The sequence below is a fragment of the Rhinolophus sinicus genome, chromosome 4, assembly GCF_057876585.1.
Source record: "Rhinolophus sinicus isolate RSI-liver-muscle chromosome 4, RSI-T2T, whole genome shotgun sequence".
Taxonomy (NCBI): Eukaryota; Metazoa; Chordata; class Mammalia; order Chiroptera; family Rhinolophidae; genus Rhinolophus; species Rhinolophus sinicus.
In genome coordinates, this window is record NC_142504.1 from 101,438,183 (window position 1) to 101,462,300 (window position 24,118).

At 36.8% G+C, this 24,118-nt stretch overlaps 1 protein-coding gene across 3 annotated transcripts in view; it reads left to right on the top strand.

Moving 5' to 3' along the window:
- The window catches only part of DCC (DCC netrin 1 receptor), a 1,044,138-nt gene that overhangs the window by 701,026 nt on the left and 318,994 nt on the right, over positions 1–24,118 (top strand). For all 3 annotated transcript variants that reach the window (XM_019721869.3, XM_074339961.2, XM_074339962.2), the window contains exon 8: positions 23,835–23,991. In XM_019721869.3, coding sequence (XP_019577428.3) covers positions 23,835–23,991 — 157 coding nt within the window. The remainder of the gene's footprint in view (positions 1–23,834; positions 23,992–24,118) is intronic.

The following is a 24,118-nucleotide window of genomic DNA, read 5'->3' on the forward strand; positions in this document are numbered from 1 at the left end:
CTTTCAACATAGATGACTTGTCTCTTTGAGACTATTACTTTAACACATTTAGCTGTTTCTTCTATTTGCCTTTATATTCCTAATATGCATGTATAGCTATCTCTTTTAGAGAGTGATTTCTAATATGGAAAATTAATACTTTAATTCTCCTACACCTCACACTTTTCCTACTCCATTACTTTGCTTTTATTTATTTATTTGCTTTATAATTGGGGCATAGTTAATATATAAAACCACACAGATCTTAACTGTTTACCTCATTGAATTTTGACAGTTTTATACACCTATGTAACCACTACCTATAAAAAGACAGATTTTTATCCCTTCAGGATGTTCTCTCATGGTTTTATCTATAATAGTAAGTTTTCTACCCCTCTTTCCTTCATACACACATGCACCATTATCTGATTTCTAACATCATAGAATAGTTTTGCCTGTATTTAGATTTCATGTAGGTTGAATCAAGCAGCATTACCTGTTTTGATTTGGCTTTTTTCCCTTAGCCTAAAGGTTTGGTTCATCCATGTTGTTATGTGTGCCAATAGTTAATTCTTGTTTTATTACTAAGTAGTATTCTATTGTAAAGAATTGTGACTTATCTAAGTCACAATTAATTTATATATTTTCTTATTAATGGATATCTGGAGTATTTCCAGTTTTTGACTCTTATCAATAAAGCTGCTATGAGTATTCACAGATAGGTCTTTGTTAGCACATATATTTTCATATCTATTGGTAAATACTTAGGAATAGAGTTGCTAGGTCATATTGGAGACACGTACTTAACTTTATAAGAAACTCCAAAATAGTTCTCTAAAGTGTTTAAAACCAAGTAACCATTTTACAATCCCTCCAGCAATGTATGGTTCAATATTAGGTGTTTGATTTTAGTCATTCCTCAGCGCAATGTTATATTCAACTTTTGTATTTTTTTTAACAAGCTAATTTCCCAGGTAGAACTTCAAGTGGAGAGGAATCTATCCAGTAATGGGATGATAAAGAAAGCATCCATAATTCGTAGCATTGATCAATTTCTGTGGCGTGAATCTTCTCACCATGGCTAATTTCAAGCTGTTAACGTGAGGTGGCTGAATCCTGACTTGGGAACAGTTGAGCACAATTAGCTCCCCAGCGCTAGTGGAAGGTCACTCCAGCACACTGATGAAGCCAGCAGACTTTCAGATTCCATCCAACGAAACGTGGCTAGGGACGATGATATTCAACATTTAGTCTTTCTCTTTCCTGTCTAACCTTCACTTGGTCTGCCTATTATTCTTCCTTCCCAGGTCGATGGCTCTGATGACAACATTATAAAAGTCAAAGGTACTTTATCCTAATATGTGTCTTGTTCATTTAGGCTGTCCGATATAATTTAGTTTGCTATTGATAGAAGCAGTGTCTTCTTGATTGAGCAGACATGTGGCAGGGATGCGAAGAGCAGAGGAGAAAGGTGTCGGGACCTGAGACACAGTGCAGCTGTCTGTTATGAACTCACTTCTGGTACAAGCTTGTCATTCCCGAGTTCCTCTTCTCAAAATAGGGACAGTGATTCTGGAGTCCTCCTCTGATTTATGAGGAAGAACCCAAAATTACATAACCCCGAAGGCTATGCTAAGGTCAAATTATGTGATGCTTCATTTCTTTTCATGGGTCTGGGGGAAACCTTGTAGAGATGTTCACAAACCATGAGTGCCTACACCATAAGGAGACATCCCAGTACCAGTCCTGACCAAGTCAGGCATTTACTCAGACGATTTAAAGCAGAGCAATCAAACAGTAAATGAGACTCCAGTTAGAGTCTGTTTTGCTAAAGGCCAAACAAGGTACAGTACTCACCTACTATTAAGGAAGTACTGACTTCCTTCCGCTAACATCTGTGGATATCTTTTTTCTTTTTTTAAAAAATAAATTAATTAATTAATTTTTTAAAATTAGTTTCAGGTGTACAAAACAATGTAATAGATATTTATCATTTATATCTCTCACACAGTGATAAACCCCCTCCCCGCATCCACTACCCCTCTGACATCGCGTACAGCCATTACATTTCCACTGTCTCTATTCCTAATGCTGTACTCCACTTTCATATATATATATGAAATTGTAATTGACATTCAGCTTCAGGTGTACAGTGCAGGGATCAGGCATCTACATCATCCCTGAGGTGGTCTCCTTAATGGGACAAGCGTCCATCAGATACCCTACAAAATCTTTACATTATTGATTACATTCCCCAAAATGACTTTCGCATCCCCTTGGTGATCTTGTGGTTACCGATTGTGCTTTCAAAACCCCTCACTTTCCCTCTTATCCCTCCTCCCCTCCCATCTAGCAACCCTCAGTTATTCCTCTATGTCTCTGGAACTGTTTTTGATTAGTTCATTCATTTATTGTTTTCTTTAGATTCCACATATAAGTGAGATCTTATGGTATTTTTCTTTCTCTGGCTGACTTATTTCACTTAGCATAATGTTCTCTAGATCCATCCATATTGTGGCAAATTCTTCTTTATGGCTGCGTAATACTCCACTGTATAAATGTACCACAGTTTCTCAATCCATTTACTGATGGGCATTTTGGTTGTTTCCATGTCTTGGCTATTATGTGTAGTGCTGCAATAAACATTGAGGTACAGAATTTTTTTCAAATTAGAGTTTTGGATTTCTCCAGGTAGATACCTAGGAGTAGAATTGCTGGGTCATAAGGTAGTTCCATTTTCAGTTTTTTGAGATACCTCCATACTGTTTTCCATAGTGGCTGAATCAATCTGCAATCCCACCAACAGGGCACGAGGGTTCCCTTTTCTCCACATCCTTGCCAGCACTTGTTGTTTGTTGATTTATTGATGGTAGCCATTTTGACTGGAGTGAGGTGGTATCTCATTGTGGATTTTATTTGCATTTCTCTAATGATTAGAGAGGTTGAGTATTTTTTCATATGTCTGTTTGCCATCTGTATGTCCTCTTTAGAAAAATGTGTCTTCATGTCCTCTGCCCATTTTTTAATTGGGTTATTTGGTTTTTTTGGAGTTGAGTTGAGTGAGTTTTTTAATAAATTTTGGATATTAACCCCTTATCGGACATATCATTGGCAAATATGTTCTCCCATTCAATAGGATCCCTTTTTGTTTTATTGATAGTTTGCTTTGCTGTGTGAAAATACTTTTTAGTTTGATATAATCCCATGTGTTTATTTTTTCTCTTACTTCCCTTGCCCGAGGGGGGATATATCAGTAAAAATCTTACTCTGGGTAATGTCTGTGAAGTTTCTTCCTATATTTTTCTGTGAGCATCTAATAGTCCTCTTATCTACCATGTGGCATTTTCCATTTTCCTGTTCTCTTCACTCGCTGCTGCTCTACTGTCAGCCACCAAATCTGGCAGAGCCTGTGCCAAAGTGCAGCTGTCCCCACCAGTCTCATTATGCCCAGGAAGCATCTAAGAAGACCCAAATGGGGCGTCCGCGCCATTCCAGATATAAAACCATCCACACAAGTATGACTGAATTTAATTCAATTGCTGTAAATTCACAATGTCTCTGAGATTTTAGTGGAAAATCCCAGCAATATTTTAGTTGTTTTTCTTCTCTGTTGCTGAGAGTTCTTTCTGTAAGATTCAGCAATGAGTCCACAGACGGGCTGAGTCCTGTGGATAACAGACTTGTCACCCCTTCTGTTTTGAGATACTTTCCTGGAATTATCCACATGTGTCTTCCTCCTTCCCTGCAGATATTATTCCTTCTCTGAGATTCTCTTTTCGAGAATCCACCACTCAATAAGGTCACTGTCCCCTTCCCAGACCACACAATTTTTATTATGATGTGGAAGAGATGAGAAAGAACGCAATTCCTGGTGCATTAACTCCAGCTCCCTACTCTCTTCCTTCTCACTGAACACAATGAATAGAAGGGTACTTTGTTTTTAGAACCACAGCTCAAAAGACTTGTCTATGAGTCTCCAAAACTCCTCAGACAAGAAACCACTCATTCAAGAAAAGTCCAGATAAAGCCAAGGGTTAGAGTCAGGGATGCAGCCCTAATACCAGTGATGAAGAACTGGGAGAGGTCATACAGAGAAGAATAACATTTAGAGAACAGATGTTGAAATTAGGAATGAATGTGAGTTGGTATGAAAATAATGATTGAGAGGAGAGGACATAAATATTGTCAGAGAACAAAAGACCGTTTTTATGAAGCACCAGATAAGTGAATGGCATCAGGCATGTGGGATGTGTGAGTTATGTAATATTATTTACTATCAGCCAGTCATACTCATATTGTGCAAAAAGGCAAGTTGAGGCTGCCTCTCTCTTCAGAGTATGTGCATTTTAAAGATGTATCTACAGTGGATGACATTTTTCTGTACTACAGATTTGTTAGAACATCAGCGTATGTGTTGACAAGGCAAAGGTATACTAAATATCTTTATGGATAGTCAATCCTAATAAAGCAGTACATACACTTAATTATAGTCATTTGACGGTGGCTTTTCTACTTTAATTATAGTTTTATATAACCTGAGCTTGATTTAGGCTGAATAATAATGAAGTTGCGTTTATATACTGAGTATGAAGAAAGCTTTGGATCCTGTATGCTTATGAATTACACTTTCAATCAAAATGTACAAACATGTATAAATAATATACATATATACTTTTCAAAAATATCATTACTACAGCATCACACTATTTCTACATATGAACAAGACTGGACAGTCATGGGAGATACAGAGATTGACAGTTACGTTGAGTGACGCATTTCAGGATTCATCATACAAATACATTTTCATTAGGGTTTGTGAATGAAGGATCATAGGGCTAGAATACCAGCTAAAATATCATGTTGATTTTATGAAGAAAAGACAATGACGTATGTCATTTTGCTCCTTATATCCCTCATTCCAAGTCTGGATAAAATTCTCTAGGGTTGTAGGAATCATTTTTTTGTGAGTGTTGCTGGTAATTCTTAATCCATTTTCCCTCTTCTGTTGTAGTTGTAGTTGGGAGTACTGCCATCTAGGGCTGAGCGCTGCTTTCAGCTGTGCAAGGTTTCATGGTTTTCTTTTATCCCCCAAATGTTCCCAAGTCTCTTGCATTCCTTTATGGTTTTTTGTTTTGTTTTGTTTTGTTTTTAATTTTGTTTTTAGTTTACCTAAATGGGGAAAGAAAATAGTTTTCATCAATTCAAAGATGGCTGAATGGAACAGACTTTCATTTCCGAAGGAAATATTTGAAGGTGATTGAATTGCTCTTGATCTACAGGCCATGTTTTTACACCATTTTTCGACTTGGCTAATTGATTATAACAGGTGTCACCCAAGCTCTGCAGCACAGGCTGACCTGATGCTAAGACAGAGGCAGAGCAAGCAATCTCTGCTGATGAAATAGAAAGGCTTTGCATGGGCATTTTTCTTATTGATTTTTCTAGTACATGATGTCAGTTAATTACTGAGAGCCATTCACTGCATAAATGTAACAAGTCATTCTGACCATATTTTCAATGGATTATTCCCCTACAAACATGATCAGTGACTTGTTTATTTTGAGCCAAAAAGAAGTTGAAATATCTATGGTTGTAAGATACATATAAACACTCGATATGGTGAATATCACATGCCCGTGAAGCGTAAACTCCCTATAATACTATATATATGGGTGTGTTTGTGTGAGCAGAAAGGATGCAACACATGTAACTGCCATGCTATAAGTTGTAGTCATTATACCAAAAGGATTTCTAAGATATTGCATTTTAAGGACTGCTTTTTCAGTTTCACAACATAACGAAAAAAGTTAGAGGATCCACATTATACCAAGTGAAAGAAACGAGACACAGAAAGTACATACATGAGTTCACATATGAAATGCTAAAAAAATATGCAACCTGAATCTGTCGTGATAGAAAGCAGATTACACATTTGCCAGGAACTGGAGGTGGCAGATGGGTAATTGCAAAGGGGCATGAGGAATCTTTTGGGCTTAACGGATAGGATTCATTTCTTTTCTTCTTCTTTTTTTAATGTTATCTCATTCGGTTGTTTGTTTGTTTGTTTTTCGTTTGTTTTTAAACTTTCATCTATTTTAAGTGTGTTTTTTCCAGAACCCATCAGCTCCAAGTCAAGTAGTTGTTTCAATCTAGTTGTGGAGGGTACAGCTCATAGTGGCCCATGTGGGGATCAAACTGGCAATCTTGTTGTTAAGAGCACCACACTCTAACCAACTGAGCTAATCGGCTGCTCCAGAGTTCATTTCTTGATTATGGTGGTAATTTTGTGGTTTTATACATCTGTCAGAACTTAATCAAACTGTGTGATTCAAATAGGCACTGAACAGAAATCATACCTCAATAAAGTCATTTTTAAAAAATGAGATCATAATTTAAACACTATTTGGAGAATTACCATAGATTTATCATGTCTCTAACAATATTAAGTCACTTGTGCCTATGAACAGAAACTTCATATTGCTCAGATTTTTCTCATATGAGGAATTGAATTGATGATATACATGATATATGTTGAATGTTTAGGATTCCAAGAGCCATCCTGGAGACAATTGATATTTTCTCCACTGGGCTTGAAAATGTCTACTTGCCTAGGAAGAGGAGAGCAGTAACTGACATTTTGTAAGTTTCTCATATTGACCTACAAGATATGTTGCTGTGTTAGTTTTCCATCACTGCACAACCAATTACCACAAACTGAGCAATGTAGCGTGATATACGTTTATTATTTCATTGTTTTCTTGGTTCAAGACTACAAGCAAGCACAGCTTTATTGAGTTCTCTGCTTCAGGGTCTCACATGGGTACAATCCAGATGTTGGTCAGGGTTGAGGTCTCATCAGAGGCTTGACTGGGGAGTGACCCACTTCCAAGCTCCTAGGTTATTGGCAGAATTTATATGCATATGGATATAATGCATTGAGGTCCCATGTTCTTACTGGCTGTTACCCAATGGCAATCTTCAGAGTGAAGAGGCTACTCCCAGTTCCCTGCCATGTGGCCTATTACATAGGCAGTTCTCAACATGCCTGCTCACTTCTTCAAGGCCAGCAGGAGAAAAATCCCCTTTAAGTCACCTAAGACAGAGATTTATGAGCTGGTACCTTGTCGTGAGAGTGGATACTTCATAATCTTTGCCATATAATGTCACGGAGTACCTCTCTCATCAATTTTGTCATATTTTATTGACTAGAAGTCCAATTGCACTCAGAGGAAGTACAGTTACTTTAGGTCACTTGGGTCACATTATGGTATATTCACAGTTGTTTGGCAGAGGGTTCCTGAAACAAATATTTAATAATGTATTTATATATATATATATATATATATATATATATATATATATATATATATATCTTTAAGTAAACTTACAAACATACATTTCAGAAAATTAGAGTTTAATTCAATTTTAAATTAAATAGTTATTAGGACATTTAAAACTTGATTTAATTAATGTTGGTTTGGTTTTTATACAAAATCCCAGCACCACAGCTATTTTGTGGAATCAGGCATGTCCGTACAGGCCGCATCAGGCTCTGAAGGAGTTAATTTGCCTCTCTAAACTTGTCAGTTTCCTTCCTCCTCATCAGTAAAATAAGACCTATAATTTGCAAAATGCATCCACCTTCTTGAACAGCGACTGAATTTTAAAAAATGAGTATTTTAGTAATTAGCTCTTCCATTATCTTCTGGTTGCCTACTATTCATAAAATCAAAAACATAATATAAAATAACATAGATCATAATATTAGTTATGGATGTCAGCTTCCTTCTTTTTTTTCCTGAAGAAAAGGTGTTAATGAATTGCTCTAGACTGATTTCTGACATAATTGCCAGGATCGTACAATACATCATTCTACATTTATGCCAGCAAATTAGCATCTGGGATTCATACAGTGGTAGCTTTCCTAATTTTATCACATACTAAATACATATTGTTTAGGTTTTCAAAATAACAGGTGGCTCTATACCTTCTAGACTAAAAAGAATTTACAATCCTGTCATGGAATTAGTGAATATTTCAAAGATGACCCTAACGGTGTGTCTGTGGGTTTACAGCAAAATAAGACTGTGACTCTGGCAATCTACTAAATACTGCAAATGCATCAATAATTTCTACCTGAGAAATATGACTTTTAATAATTTAGCTCTTTTTAAAATCTATCTACATATTTTTTTCATGACAAGTACATAACACTGAGCACTTAATATTAATTTTCGAATTCCAAGAAGGCAGCTACAGATGGTGTCATTAGAGGTTGCGTGTAATATTCTCTGTGCTTGTACATACTATATGGTATCGTTGCAGCAAAGAGCTCAGGTTTGCAGACATTATCTGCCACTTTACCAGTGACCTCGAGGGCATTTTTGAACTACCCAAAGCCTCCCATGATGCAAAATTACAGTAGAACCCACTAAACGTGCATGGACTAATTTGTACAATGCCTGATACATAAGGATCATTCGAAAACCAGTGATGAAACAATTTCTCATCAAAATAAACCATTGCTAGCCAATGTTTGTGTCCTTTTTTAGCCTAAAGCACTCCCCTGAGGCTGGCAACTCGTGGGGCTAAAAACAGCAGTTTACTTTCTAAGTTTCTAATTTATTTCTAATTATGTAACTTTCTCCTGGGATCAGAAAGTCATTTGGATTCATTCTACCCAAGAGAAAGAGTCAGTGGGAGTTTTGTTTTTATATTTGTCTTTAAAATGATGACTTAGGAGCAAAGGAAGATTAAAGTGTTTGTCCAGTGCAGTGCACGGCTGAAATTGGAATTAGTGGGCAGCTGTGTCTTGATCTAATTCCTTGTTGTTGTTTGTTTTCCTCTCGGACATCTCCTGTAGTCAACAGAAGCTTATGGTGCACTTCTTATGAGTCAGGCATTCTTGTATGTGTTTTATAAAGTTTCAATCAGTTGATTCTCAAGACAGTCTTAGGGATTAGATACTGCGCTTGCCATCCACTGTATACAAGTGAGGAAACAGACCCAGAGAGGGGAAGTAACTTGTGTGAAGACACTTATGTAGGATGTGGCAGAAGCAATGTGGCTCTAGGATCTATACTTAACTGCTGTCCTGTGCTCCCTTTCATTCTCAAATGTGACTTGTTGTTTCCTCTAGTTCAAAAGCATATCAAATAATGCCTAATCTCCCCACCCTGTGTTCACTAGAGCTGCTACTCTGTTTAACACATTGAATTAGTCACCAAGAAGATTATAAAGAAAGACTATGAGTTCCAAGAAGGCAGGGGATGTCTTGTTTACTCCATTCTCCTCACCTAGAATGGTGCGTGATACATTGGAGGTGCTCAGGCAAATACTTTGAATGACTAAATGATCAGGTGAATAGATGAATGAATGGAAAAATGTATGAATTAAATATGTACATTGTCTTAAGGTAGCTTTTAGTCTAAGAAGACAAACCATAATTCAGATGAATTAAAGGTTTTATGTCTTTTTATTCTTTTCAGATTGTTCAAAGAAGCTTTTTAGATATAAAACTATTTCAGTCTGAGTGAAACATATTTGCTCAGTTCAAAAATACGTATTAGAAAAACATATGCTAAAGTCTAACTTAAACAAACTTTTATCTGAACGGTTCAGTCCCGACCCAGAAATAAATTTGGTGGAGGTGAAAATTAATTCTTTCACAGAAATTATCATGCCATATTTTAGCACGATGTTTCCATATGGGTGGCATTTTGATGAGGGGAAACTGAGAAGCAGAATTAAGAATGGGGTGGGGAGATTGTTGAAGATGACTTTCCCTTAAATATACCCTTAAAATACTAGAATTTAAAGATCTCAACAACATGCTGAGGTCAACAGAAAGGATTGCATAGATGAGTTTTCATTTCCTTATCATGGTAAAAAATACTGGCATGTGTATATTTTAAAAACTGTGGGCCGTTCAATTTTCTCATAAAAGGAGAGAAGGGTAGATATGTTCAAGAAGAGAAAATAATACAATCAAGAGGGGAGAGTGGGTTTTCATATAAAGACTAATATGTGCTAAGGGAAAAGAAGAAGAAAATATCTGTGTGGTGACTGAGAGGGTATTGTTTTAATTTTGGAAAGTCAAGACCTCAAAAGATAACTTCATCAAAATGTATAAAACCAAGAAGGATATGAAATGTGACGGTTGATTTATTCAACAAATCCCAGTATCCTGAAGCCCAATGATCTACTCAAAATTTAGAAGTGGTTGTTTTAGCATGAGTTACAAATATGTTCGATAGCAGATAATAAATTCAGGATGAAAACAGCACAGGAAGCTCCCCAATAAGTCATTAAGATAACTTATGAGATTTTTAACACACATCCTCAAATTTTGCAATTGATATCATGAGGGTCGCTCATATGCTTGTGCAGTACGGCCCCTGGTGAAACTTCCATCAGAAAAAAAAAAAAAAAAAAAAAAAAACCTGACAGACTCATTGATTATTGAGTTGATAAATATAGTTTCCTTTAGATGTGGTTATTATGGAGATAAATTATGATGAAAGTTAGCCTAATGACTTACATTTTCTGTTTTGAGTGGGTTAAAAATAGTGACATTATTTTAACACAAGGAATGAGCGAATGCATGGGTAGGTGTCTTCCAACAAACAAAACGAAAAACTGAACCATGTTTCTGAGCGAGTATGAGTGAAGCCAAGGGTGGACGAGAGCAAATGTGAAGTAAAATTCAAAATTATTTATCGTAACTGCTAACAGTCAGAAATGAGAAAAAGTCTTGGAGGAGAAAGAAGTTAAAATTGTTAACCAAAAAAAGGGTTTTACAGGTTTGCTGGAATCATAAACCGCCATATTTAGAGGGCACATTAACTTATCAGGAAGTTCATCCTAAATTTTAGCGAGCCATGACATTCCTACCCTGGACCAGCACGCTCTGTGATATGAAGTTTTTAGAAACACTGTTTTAACTGCCTCGATTTTATGGATTCTTCTGGTAACTCAATCCTTTCATCTGAGTCATTGGTATGTAAATATTCCCTTTAGTAAATTTTACTCTGTGTTTTCTAGACTTCCTTCAGCAAGTTGTTCTACTCGTTACTTCTTCCTTCTCCATAGTTATGCATTTGCAAAAAGTGAAGCTTTCCTACCCAAAATGTTGAATTGTATTGTCCTGGTTATTATTACCTCTCATTTCTGGTCTTTCTCAGGGAAGCACCTAGAACACCAAGTCACCCAAGGTGTGATCGTATGTTGTAAAACTAACTGTGCCCCACGTGTCCAGCTCCTTACCCGAGACCCTCCCCATGTTACAAATAACCTCGGTGATTATCCACATCCATGTTCTCTGGGAATTCATCACGCCAACTTCAGCAAAACTGTCTTTTCATCCTGTCACCTTTAATTTTACTAGCTATTAGCTGCTGTGTAAGTTGAAAAATAGAATGAAAGAAGAATCTAGTTGGCATCCAATGCATTACTTCCTATGATGAAATACAAAGTGGACAAACAGCTAGACTGGCACCAGGTGGTACAAAAGCATCATCATGAATCATAAATGTTCTGGGTGCAATGACACTTTGCAGAGAGATGGCTGCAGTCTGAATGCTTTGTCTCTCAGGTCTGTGTTTGGAATTTAGGGTGGTACACAGCCCTTTCAACTCCCCACAATGAATCTTTCCACACCAGCTGATAGATGTTAGCTATGACCACACTGAGAATCCTAAAACATAATACCACTGCCTTTTTTTTTTCTTTTCTAATTCTTCACTCAGAATGAAATGGTGCACTCCTAATAAATAAGTATCCCCTTATCACTTGTCTTCATGGAGTCTACGCTCAGCTTTTTAAAAAAACACCAGAGTTAAGAGCATAAGGGTTGACCATCAACTATAATTAGAGCAATAGCTCCTCCCCCCTTTTCTAAATAAACTATTTTTTATATCTAGTGGAATCATTTTAGATTTACAGAAATGTTGTAAAGGTATTACAGAGCTCCTGTGTACCAGTTTCCTCTTCTGTTAACATTCCCCATTACCATAGTGTATTTATCAAAATTAAGAAACCAACATTGGTTTAAAACTCTGAACTAGACTCTAGACTTAATTTGGATTTCACCAGGTTTTCCCATTACATATTTTTTCTGTCTCAGGATCCAATGCAGTATACCACCTGATTTAGTTGTCATGTCTCCCTGGTCGGCATCTGTCTTTCCTTGTTTTTCTTGACCTTGATTGTCTTAAAGAGTATTGGCCAGTTATCCTGTAGACTATCTCATAACCTGGCTTTGTCTGAAGTTTTTCTCATGATTTAGACTGAGGTATAGGTTTGGGGAAAGAATACCTCTGAGGTGAAGTGCTCTTCTCATCACACAATATCAGATATGTGATAGCACATGACGTCACCAGGGATGATAACCTTCACCACGTGGTAACATAATAGCTACATTTGCCAGGGGTTTGCCATGAAGTTACTATTTTGCCTTTCCATACTCTTTCCTCAGGAAGCAAGTTACTGAATCTAGCCTACTGTTGCCTCCCTACCTCTCTTCTTAATAGTTACACTCAATTCTATGACTAAGATCTAGCATGATTATGTCTCAGTCTCTTAATTCCTAGTGCATATCTAGATCATTGTTGAAGGCAGTATAACCATGGGCTGGCGCCCGTGCAAAAAGACCCCTTCTTTGAGATACAGGTTGGTTGCTCAGAGGGAGTTCAACAATAAAACTCTTACAGTCCCCAGATTCCGCCTTCCTTACCTGTACCCAAGAGAATTGGATCCCAGAAGAGGTAATTTACACGTTTGGGTTATGACATACCTGGGTGGCAGAGAGAGCAGAAGACATCTCTAATTCATCTTGTTTGTTCGTTTTATTGTCTAGTCATCCTTAACTGACTTTACTTCAATATCACTTTGTGATCTCTGTCCATACACAACTGTAGTAGGGAGAAAACTAGAGGCCAGTGTAGTTAACTTTCATGACCATAGCTTCATGTTTATTACAAAATAAATTACAGAATCCCAAACTGCATATTAGTAATTTAAAAATGTTTCAGTAAGTTTGGCATCGAGCTCTGAACTCTGTTTGGGTCAGTTTTTTCTCTTGTCAAAATATTTACTTGGGAATATAGTATTAATATATCACTTTCTCTTTGTTTTGCATAACAAAGGTGTGAGAATGATGGTTTCTTTTTCATTTGAAGGCTAACAAGTGTTTGTGTTCTTGAAGGTGGAGGCCAGAGCACTTTGTATTTTAATGTTGACATCCATTATAGTGAAAAGAATATTTTTGGTGGAATTAATAATTACTCTGAGGAGGAGATAACAATAGGAATTTTCAAATATCTCGAAATAAAAGTCACACATAGTGATAATTCTTTTCCATCTTTTCTAACTGCCTTTTTTCCTACCTTCTTTTCTTGGTTAGTTTAATTGATTTGTGACAGCCGTTTGCATATTAAGACAGTTAATCCTTTGCAATATTATTAAAACATTGTTTCAGTTTGCATTTATATTCCAGTCTCGTTTATTACACTCTTCCATATAGAAGTTTTAGTTTCAATGCTGTCATATTTTTAATATTTTTCTTCATGGGTTCTGTTTTAGTCATATTCTTAAAATTTCCTCCCCGTTCAATAGCATAATATATTCCCTTCTGATTTTCTTGAGCAGTTTTCAGGTTTTTATTTTCTTTCTTTTTCTTTTTACATTCATTTCTGGACACTTTATTCTGGACTTCGTTTTTTCTGACCCTCTTTTCAATAGTGCAGAGAAATTTTAAGCATCTCATCTAGTATCACACAGAGAGTAAGTGATGGAGCATGGCTTGAACCCAGCAAGCCCTTGAATTCCCAACTGCTGTCAGAGCTACCTCTTGTTAGGTGGAGATTTGTAAATATTTTTAGTGTGAATTTTCATCCTAACACTATTGAGGCTTCCTGTCCAAGGACAATCTGTGTTTTTGCTTAATATGAAACATGCTGATGTTTTAAGGATGTTAAGACAGAGGCTGGTGGCATTTATTTTTCTCTATACTTTTAGACTTGTCTTGAACTGAACTCAAAGCACTTTGTGGATATCTTCTGCTATATATTTCTTTTTTTGTCTTCATGATCATTTTAAAGAAGAGTAATGTTCATGTAATGTTTTGACATTGGAAAAAATTCAGAGCTAGTAGACATTATAATAAGGTGATATCAGTAGTGAATCTGCCACAGAATTCCATTGTTTTAACCTCCTAATTCCAAACTTTTCTGTATTATGTTATCTTGAAAGCCATCTGTTACCCCTGAACTGGATCATGAGTTCTGAATTCTGTCTCAAATTTGGATGAATCAGTTTTGGAGAAAAAAGAAAGAAACAAGTAGAAAAAGAAAAAGAGAGAAAGAAAAGAGACAAGTATGAAAGATATTGTTGCTTCCTAGCATGATAGAATCTGAATAGTAACAACCTTAGAGATTAACCTATCTGCACCCTAGACAATATTTGCCTAGCTATGAATTGAAAGACAATATAGCCTATCTCGTACAGTATTTCCCTGAAAATAAGACCTAACCAGAAAATAAATGTTAGCATGATTTTTTCACAATGCTCATAATATAAAATAAGTCCTAATGCATCTTTTGGAGCAAAAATTAATATAAGACCCAGTCTTATTTTTGGGGAAATACGGTAGGGCTTCTTTTAAATTTGAGCATCCTGAAAAATCATGCTAGGGCTCATTTTCCGGTTAGGTCTTATTTTCAGAGAAACAGTAATAGCATCCCAGGATTCTTTTCACTTTGCTCCATAGAAAAATGTCACCCATCAAACCCTTACTTGTTGGTGATGGTGCGAATGCAGGCCAGACATATATTTTGCTTTAGCTGTAATAACAACCAGGAACCAAACTTAAAACAGATCCATTTATTATGGTAGATGAACACATGAATCCTATCCTTCAGAATTTCACATGCCCTATTTCTATTTTGAATTATTCAATAAATTTACAAATTGTAATTCAAATTGATATGGTTCTTTAGTTAAATCAACACACAATGATTTTAAAATCAAACAAGACATTTTTAAAAAAATCTTTTCTGTAGAAATTAATATAGATCTATTTAGAATGACCAAGGAGAATAGTGGCATTTGATGCACAGCCACAATTTATAATTATATAATGTGTTTTTATTACATAATCAATCATCTCTGGTAGTTATTCTTTTTATTTGCGTACTTAATGGATTTGAAGTATGAGTGCTAAGTTAAGGCCAATAAGCCACTTGTATGGTTTACAGCTTTACTATCGTTTCCTTCCCTGCAGTACATTATGAAAAGAGAAAAGATGAGCTTACGTGAGTGATCGCTTAGCTGTGGTTGCAAGTTCTCCATGTTCAATCACTATCTTATTTCCCATGAAGGGAACTAGAATGAATTGCTGGCTCTCTCTCCCTCTCAGCCCCTCCAACCTCCCAATGTATGTTTGCTCAGAAGGACAAACTCAATACAAAACAGAGATCCTAGGAAACATGCTTCCAACACATTCTATGTCCTGCGTTGTTTTGCAGTGGCTTCTAGTAGTGATATAAGGCTCTACTTGTATAAACTTAATTGGAATAAGTAATAATTTATCTTAGTTTTATATCCTCTTTTATTATTTTTATTTCCCTTTAATTTGTTTTGGTGGCTATAATATTCAAGGATGAGTGGCCAGGGGTGGAGCCAAGTGCAGTGCACACAGTGGCTTAATAAACCTCCATTTACTGCGGATGCAGTCCTGGCCTGACGTACCTCCTCACACCCCGTTCTCATCCTGTCCATCAGGAACATAGCATTTGGTGAAGCTCTGATTCTCGGAGACTTTTCAGGACATTGAAACTAGCACTTCCTGGCGATGAGCATTCCCATATCTCTGCTTATACTGTAACCTTAAATAAATAAATTTAAATTTTATTTCAAATCCCATGGACAGAGTTGGAAGTTTACCATTAGTATGTGTTTGGCGCTTCTTCTCCTTTTTTTTTTTTTTTTTTTTTTTTTGTCATTTGGTAGCCTCAAACAATAAAAGTGGGTTTAAAATGGATCTGTTTAGTAATCTGTTAGTAATCTGTGTTACTAAAGAGAGTAGCTTAAACCTTTACTTCTTCTTACTTAATTTATATTATCTTTGACTTACCTTTACTTGAGTTTCTAACGGGAAAAATTAAGTTGTCAAAAAATATTAACTCTAGCACAGATTCAATTCTTTTTTTTTTTTTTTTTCTTAACAACACAGTTTGCCAGCTATTTTAATTTGGTGGTGTCTTATTACCAAAGAAAATTTTGTGGACAAGCACTACTTCTTAAAGCCTGCCATGCTCATCTGTATCTGCAAGGCAAGTGTTCTTTAGATGTTCTTCATGCACACAGAAGAGGGTTGCATGGCAGCCCGGGACAAAGCACCATATGGCGGGGAATAGGTGAACGATGATAAAGGCACATGAGAGACGGGAGAGGAGATGTCACAGCCTGTCAGTCTTTCTCCCTAGAGGAAGCTCTGGTGACAGGGGAATGATTGAAATGGCACGTTTGGGGTCCCTGGGCATGGAGAAGCTATAAACAACGACTATGAATTCAGTGATATAAACTCAAGGGAAAGGATAGAAACAAAGGGCTCTGGGGATTGGGTAGAGGCATAGCTATCCTTCAGTTGGTGAAAGATGCCAGGAAGAGACATTGATGGAAAAGATGATTAAAGATGACCTCGCAAAGCCTTGGCATAGTGACAGGTGGAAAGGGTATAATGATTAGCAAGAAAATACCGAGAAAGAAATGAGACCTGAAATGAAGTAAATTCTTGTAGGAACAGACATGTGGGGTGATAAAAAGAGAAAACAAAGCATGACTTTTTCTCTGTCACCTATAAGGAAATAGGGAGAGATATTGAGGTGACCAAGTCCTGTCCTTCATAAAAGAAGCATCTGTGTCCCCAACTTACTTCACCTGTCAGACTTAGCTCAAATCCTTCCCAAAGCCTTTCAAGCAGGGTTTCTAGATTTCCAGCCAGGCATCTTGACACTGCACCAGCACAGACAGACTTTCTGCTCCCTGGATCTGAAAGACAAGTAATAGCAATCGTTCATTGAGTACAAAGCATGCTAGTTACAGTGAACAGCCCTTAATATCCACTTCTCATCATCACTTAACCCTGCATGTTAAATATTTTGGATTAATTTTTAATGTGGAAAATAATGCTCAGAGAACCTAAATAATTTTTCAAGTCACATAGTCATAGAGTGTCAGAGAAGGGATCCAACCCCCCTTCTATTTAATTGTGGTTTTCTACCGAAATCCGTAATTATGTAAATGATGGACTGGCCACCTCCCAAGCTACCTGTGGTCTTCGTTCTATCTTAGGTAAGCTCTTTAAAAGATACTTTCCTAAATAAACAAAGTGAAAATAAATCCTTAAAAGCATAAAATGTATGCTTTTACATACATACAATGTACAGATTTGAGTATAAAAATATTCATTCACACATATGTTGGTTGACCGATTTACCAGATATTATTTTTCTTCTCATTTTGTCTTTTGAAAAGACTTCATACTCTGAGAAATATAGTTATCTTTGCCAATATGATAATACCTTCCAGAATTTGCTTTTCATCTTATCTAAGTATGGCCATGGGTAATCCTTCTTAGCATACAACCTTAGCCTGACAAGTCTCTTTGATGTATGGTTCTAGGATAAGAGTCAGACTGGTAACAACAGACCCCCAGGTGCTCCTCTCGATGCACAGGTCAGCCCAAACCAGCTTTTCAGTCTCACTTTCTTAAAACTTTCTTAATGAAAGCATTATTTCTCTCAGGAACTATTTTTATATAAACACAGCTTCTACATCATTTCACGCACAGTTGGATTTCTAGAACATTTTTCCCTCTCCATTTGATCCAAAATGAAATATTCTCACCCCAAACCTCATACATTCCCTTGGAACCTTATTCTGCGTTCAGTTTTTTTTTTTTTTTAAATCTACATGTAATTTATTAACAGATTAATAATTATTGATATAATCAGCTTGCAGTAATAGCCCAGTCTTCTATCTGTACATATTCTCAAATACCCATTTTAGAGGGTTCTAAAAGGGAATTTTCTAGTCAACGTCTAATCGTTATAATTGCAAAGATTTGCAAAGCCTTTCTTTTAGCTAAGACTGCAAAAATGTATTGGAAGCCTAGGATGTGACTAAATACACTCTGCTATGTTTCGGTATTCAAGTGGTGAACAATTAAGACTCGGTTCCTCCTCATACAGAGCATATTATTTGGTATAGGACACCAAAAGTGACTAGACCATTACAGTTCAGTGTAGGAAGTGTCCTGAGGGGACTCCCACTTATCCTTGTCCTGTGAAAGCCCAGAATAGAGACAACTAAGCCAGGGTGGGATCCATGAGGTGACACCTAAGCTGAATTCTGAAGGAGAATCTCAAGTCAGAGCAGAAAAGCAATTGGAGGGAGGTGTCTCAGCTCAGGTTGCAGCCCATGAAAGCAGCAGAGATGAAAGCATGAGGTCTTCCGGGAACTGAGCAAGTTCAGTGTGGAGACCTGAGAGGTAGCTGAGAGGTTGCAGAACCAGGTCCGCAACTAAAGCCTTTGGAAACTCCTCTAGCCTAGCTCCCTACCCCCAGAGACTTTCACCTAGATTTTTTTTTTTTTTTTTTTTTTTTTTTTTTTTTTTTTTTGAGGCTCACCCTACCTGTCACAACTGAGAAAGTGGAATTGGGATGGGAGGCGCAATGTTGGAGGTGGGCGGAGATAGGTCCTTAAAAGTGAAGCAAGGGCAGGGAGAATTACGAGAGCTGGCATTCCTCCCAGAAATTGGGAAATGGATTAAAACAGGCCTTCATCCAGTGCCTTACACATAGTAATCCCTCCATGGATATTGAATAGATGAATGATTGTATACATACATTGATTTTACCAAAGAAAATTCATACATGTTTGTTCCAATTTCGTAGTTTAGAAAATGATGAATTAAATAGGTTTCTAGGAAGAAAATAGAAATGGTTTCATGAGAAAGTGTGTTCTGATTTTTAAACAACCACCCTACGAAAAATTTAGAGTGGAACTCATGTATAAGTAAGAGACTGTCTCAAATTTTGTAATTGTCTTACACGTATATACCTTCTGTCTTCAAATTAGTTTCCTCTTCTCTTGGGGCAAAATCTGTTATCTAAAAGTAAATAATTCTTCAAGTATAACAGTATCAGCTTGATAGACATTTACTAAATATTGGTTATTCATTTTTAGATACTAACTCAATAAATTATTTTATGTAAAGATGAAAATTCAATAAGATATTGACACCTATCTCATATTAATTTAAAATAAAAAATGGTTTCAAATTACTATTTTTTTTAAATCCACATCCACATTTCTTAGTTTTACTAAACTTCTTAATACACTAGCTCAAAAACCATAATTCTTTGAATTTTGAAAATAACATGAAACTTTATAAAAATTTTATTCTTTGTAATTTTCAGCCACATATAGCCAAGCTTCTTTTTGATAAGTTTGTGAAATTACTTTGTGAATTATAAAAACTTTAACCAAAATTTAAATTTTATTTATTTCTCCATTAGATCATCAAAAGCTAAAGTTTGGTGTCAAAAACACCAACAAGAAAAAAAAAACATGAAAAGAAAAGAAATAGATGTTTGCCCTTAGGACAATTAAATGTTCCTATCATTTCACTACTGTTATTGATTTATATTTTATTTTCATTAAATCTTCAAGCTAATAAGGAGATGCAGTTAATAAAGTAGCATCTATTTGAACTGATGACTACGCGTACAGGGTATTTAACAACATGGGGAGTGACAGGGAAATAAATCTATTGGTTGTTTGATGTTTAATGCAAATTAAATATTTTTGTGTTTTTATGAATATATCTTCTCATCTTTCATATGCCTCATAAGAGTGGAGGTTGGGCACTGTTAAAAGCACAGAGAAAAATTAATACCCATAAATACTGTGTAGTAAAAATCTGACAAAGAAAATCTTCATTATCTAGAGGGAATGTGGCTTTTTAGAAAAATTAACACAATAATGTAATTGTTACCAAGGCTATTGCAATGATATCATAAAATATTATTATTAGTTTTTGGTTTCAAAACTATCTGTTTTTGGCATTTATATTATTTTCAGAAATCACCCTCTTTTCCTAGATTTTGCTATGATAGGATTTTTTATAAAGAGTTTCTTCAAAGCAAAAAAAAAAGAAAAAAAAAGACTATGTTATAGTGTGGCAAATTCCCCTCTTCCTCTCCATGACAACAGATAAAGAAACTGTAACCATGGCAACAGTAATGGGCCAGAGAGATTAGGGCCAGACTGGAGATTATGTTTCCAAGAGCAAAGAACATAGTCCTGATTGGTTCCTTATTGAGACCTTCCATGGAGACAAGTTACTGTTGAGAGAAAGCATGGAGGATTAGTAAGAACAAAATTAATTCCCCTGTATAAAATAAGGAGCCATTCTTTTGTTAAAAATGTGTCCCTTCCTTTTCATATAGCTACTACTGTTTAAATAAAAGTAAAGCATCTGTGATTAATTTTGTTCTGAGTTTATCTGTGCCATCTGAGTCTAGACTAGCTCTGTGAGAAGACACTCCCAGAAGCTTGGAGAGGAGAGCATCTGTGTGTGGACTCTCGTTGCTCTTCTCGTTGGCAGCTCCTGAATGGGTAGAGAATTGAACTTAGTTTTGATGAGATACCATCTACAAGTGAGGTGCTTTGGGGCAAAAGGGATTTAAAAAATGTCTCTCCTGTTCTTTTAAAAACCATTTTCTTGAAAATGCTCAAAAGATTTTCAAAAAATCTTTTGATCACATTTTATTTTTAAAAACGTCTTTTGTAAAAAAAAAAAAAAAAAAAAAAAAAAAGGATCTAAAAGTCCCGTTAAGGATCCCATTTTCTTTAAAATGAACATGTGTAGGTATTATATTTCGAGAAAATGTGCCATGATTTCACATCAGTGCATTGATAAATGGGGTATTTGTTATTTTTTAAACGATAAGTTTATAGACATGAGAATATTTGGTCAAATGGTATGAGTCTTCTTTATTTTAAAGGATTTTGCCAAATTGACTTCTAAAAAGATTATTTTAACGAACTGGAACTGACAGTGGAAGAGAGTGCCACATCCTGGCCAACACTAGGTACTAACATTCTCTAAAGTCACCCTAATCTGGCAGGCTTTGTTTTTAATAGACTTTATTCATTCAGATAGACTTTTTAAGATTTTATTTTAACACACGTTTCTTTTATTTGTCAAGTTGAGCCATATTTTACAATAAGAGTCTTCAATATTTTATATGATAGATACTAACTATTGTCTGTGAGAAATTTTGCAAATTCTTTGAGTCAATCTGTCCAAAGGAAACAGCACCTAAGCTAAACCAAGAATTAAGTGAACAAGATGGACTTGTTACGGAGTGGGAGAGGTTTGTACCGAGGCCCCAGGGAACTGCTCGTGTTTCTCGGCCCACAGAGAACCTGCTCAGTGGAAGCATCAAAAAGCCAGGAGCCCCCATGTAAACTGCAGGAAGACAATGGCCTCATCTGCTGTTCACCACTCTCTCCTCTGTGCCTAGAAAGGCTGGCATGGGATCGATGTTTTTTGAATATTTGTTGAATGAGCAGAGCTAATGCATGCTGCTTACTGTGGACACCTGCAACCCTCCGCCCAAAGGTGCTATTTTTCTGGCAAAAGGAACCCACTAGACTATTATGCAGGAAGGTTAATGCCCTTGGAATCACCCTCAATTAATGGAGGGTGAGTTGTTGATACATATCACAAATTGCTTCCCTTAGGGATGGATCACTCAGAGGCTTGTGCGACACTGACTCTGAGTCCCCAGTGGGGTTGCCCTTCAGTGTCCCACGGTGATAACTGCCAGATAACTCACTTTTTCTAGCCTTCTCTCCCTGCTGTCTCACTTCCCGACTCCCCACTGGTGTTTCCTTGGATTACCTTCCAAATAGAGTACTTGCACTAAGTTCTTTTCTTAGGGCCTCTTTGTGGAGGAGGTCAAACCAAGATAAGCCTTAAACAGGAGCCGGGATGCCAGGCAGATGGACAAGTTTGGAGGTTCCCTGAGGTAAAGCATAGACATGGAGGATAATCAACAGAGGAATGATATGACCAGTGTCTTTTTTTCAAGCTTATTCTAGATGCTGTGCAGAGAACACAGTTGAGGGAGGTGAATGGAAGGAAAGCACAAGAGTTGGAAGACAGGTGTGGCAATTTTGGTGAGAGAGAATGATGGTATGGATATCAGTGTGGCAGTGGAGATAAAATAGAGTCGATTTACCAGATGTCCAGGAGGGAGAATTCTAGAAATGGGTGAGTGAGAAAGAGTGAGGAAGAGGGGATGTGTTTTGGGTTTCTGGGCTGTACAGTTGAGAGGACAATGGAGACACGCTGAGTGAAGCTGCCCTGGAGGAGAAGCGGGCTGAGTGGTCAGTGAAGGGGGAGGGACAGGATAAATTCAGTGCGCTTGTTGGAGCTGTCCATGGCGTAGGGAAGCAAAGGTGTTTGTCAAGACGCTTAATATCACCCATATTTTTGAGAGAGATGCTACATATCCTGGCATCAGTCTTTCCCCCTCCCCTTACCACTCTGCCACAAAAGATTGACTAACTTGCTGCCAGTTTTCCATTTATTTAAAGTATTGTGCTGATCAAGAAAGCAAGGGGAAATTTTATCTGTAAAGAAGTCGGCTGAGACTCTATGGGGCCCGAAATAACTTTGAAAGCTTTCTGCGGTTCTTTAAAACCTCTTTCTTTGTATAACCGGTATTTATTGTATACTGGTAATGTTTCTGGAACCACTGGGGAATGAGATACCCACCCTCCCCGAAATGGATTTTCCAGCTAACAGGAGTTTAGTTCAGAGCAGGAACACAGACTCAGCCAGCCCCATGAGAATGCGAATGCAAGACAAGAGACTACCTATGATAAGAACTAGGGAAAAAAAAATGGCTTACAAAACCAGTTTGAAGATGAAATGTAGGTAAATGGGTGCTCGTGATTTGGGGATAACAATCACCTGTCCAGATGAAACGCATGGTCCCTAGACTTGGGGACTTGTATGCACAAGAAGAAAAGAGCTATCCATCAAAGATGTTATGAAATTACACACACACTTTTAATAGAAAACTTCTGGTATGATTATAAATGCCCCAAATGTTTGGAAAAACTAGTTTTCCTGTTGTGGATGATTCAGTTATCCTTATGAATAATAATTGTTAATTTTTGCTGTAAATATAGTTATACTCCACAAGCATGGAACAATTGTATATCTTTGTCTTGTAGAATTTTTTTCTGTCCTTTCATTACTAGCAAGTAGCCCATGAGAGACATTTCTACTTTTTGTTAGCCTTCATTGACTTTAATTTACAGCTTTAAATTTTCTGTGGCCTTAGAAAATTCATAAACAAGCTCCATCAAATTATATCTAAAACAGTATAAACAGGCTCTGAGTAGAATAAGGTTTGGTAATGCCTACTTGGTTTTCCAAGGCATTTATCAATAATGTCCATGGTTATGTTTCCCTGTTTCATTCCTAAACAGAACATTTATTCTTATTGTCATGGATCTCATGAGTAATAGAAACTGGAAAAATATGCAGTAGAATCATATATGCTATTAGCCACTCTTTTTTAAATTCCGAGAAATTCTAATATTCCTTTGATTCCATTTACTGTTTCTTTGCTTTCCCTTGTGTTTCTTCCTTCCTTTAGCACCTCTGTGAGGTGTGCCATTTTGTTTGCTAATGGGTCTGTTTTGTCTTCCTGCACGTTTCCTACGCATCGCACCAGCGCCTCTGACAGCTTCCTCTCCTTCCTCTTTAGCTATCCCAAGCTCCAGTGTCCTGCCTTCTGCTCCCAGAGATGTGGTCCCTGTCTTGGTTTCCAGTCGGTTCATCCGTCTCAGCTGGCGTCCACCCGCAGAAGCAAAAGGGAACATTCAAACCTTCACCGTCTTTTTCTCCAGAGAAGGTGACAATAGGTAGGTGCTACCAGTAAAATTCACCTAATCCTCCCTCTCTTTAGATGTGTACTATGGGGTCCTGGGGGCAGGAAATCCTGAGCAGGGACTTCGGAGACCATGTGGAATCTCTATTTGGCACCCTTCA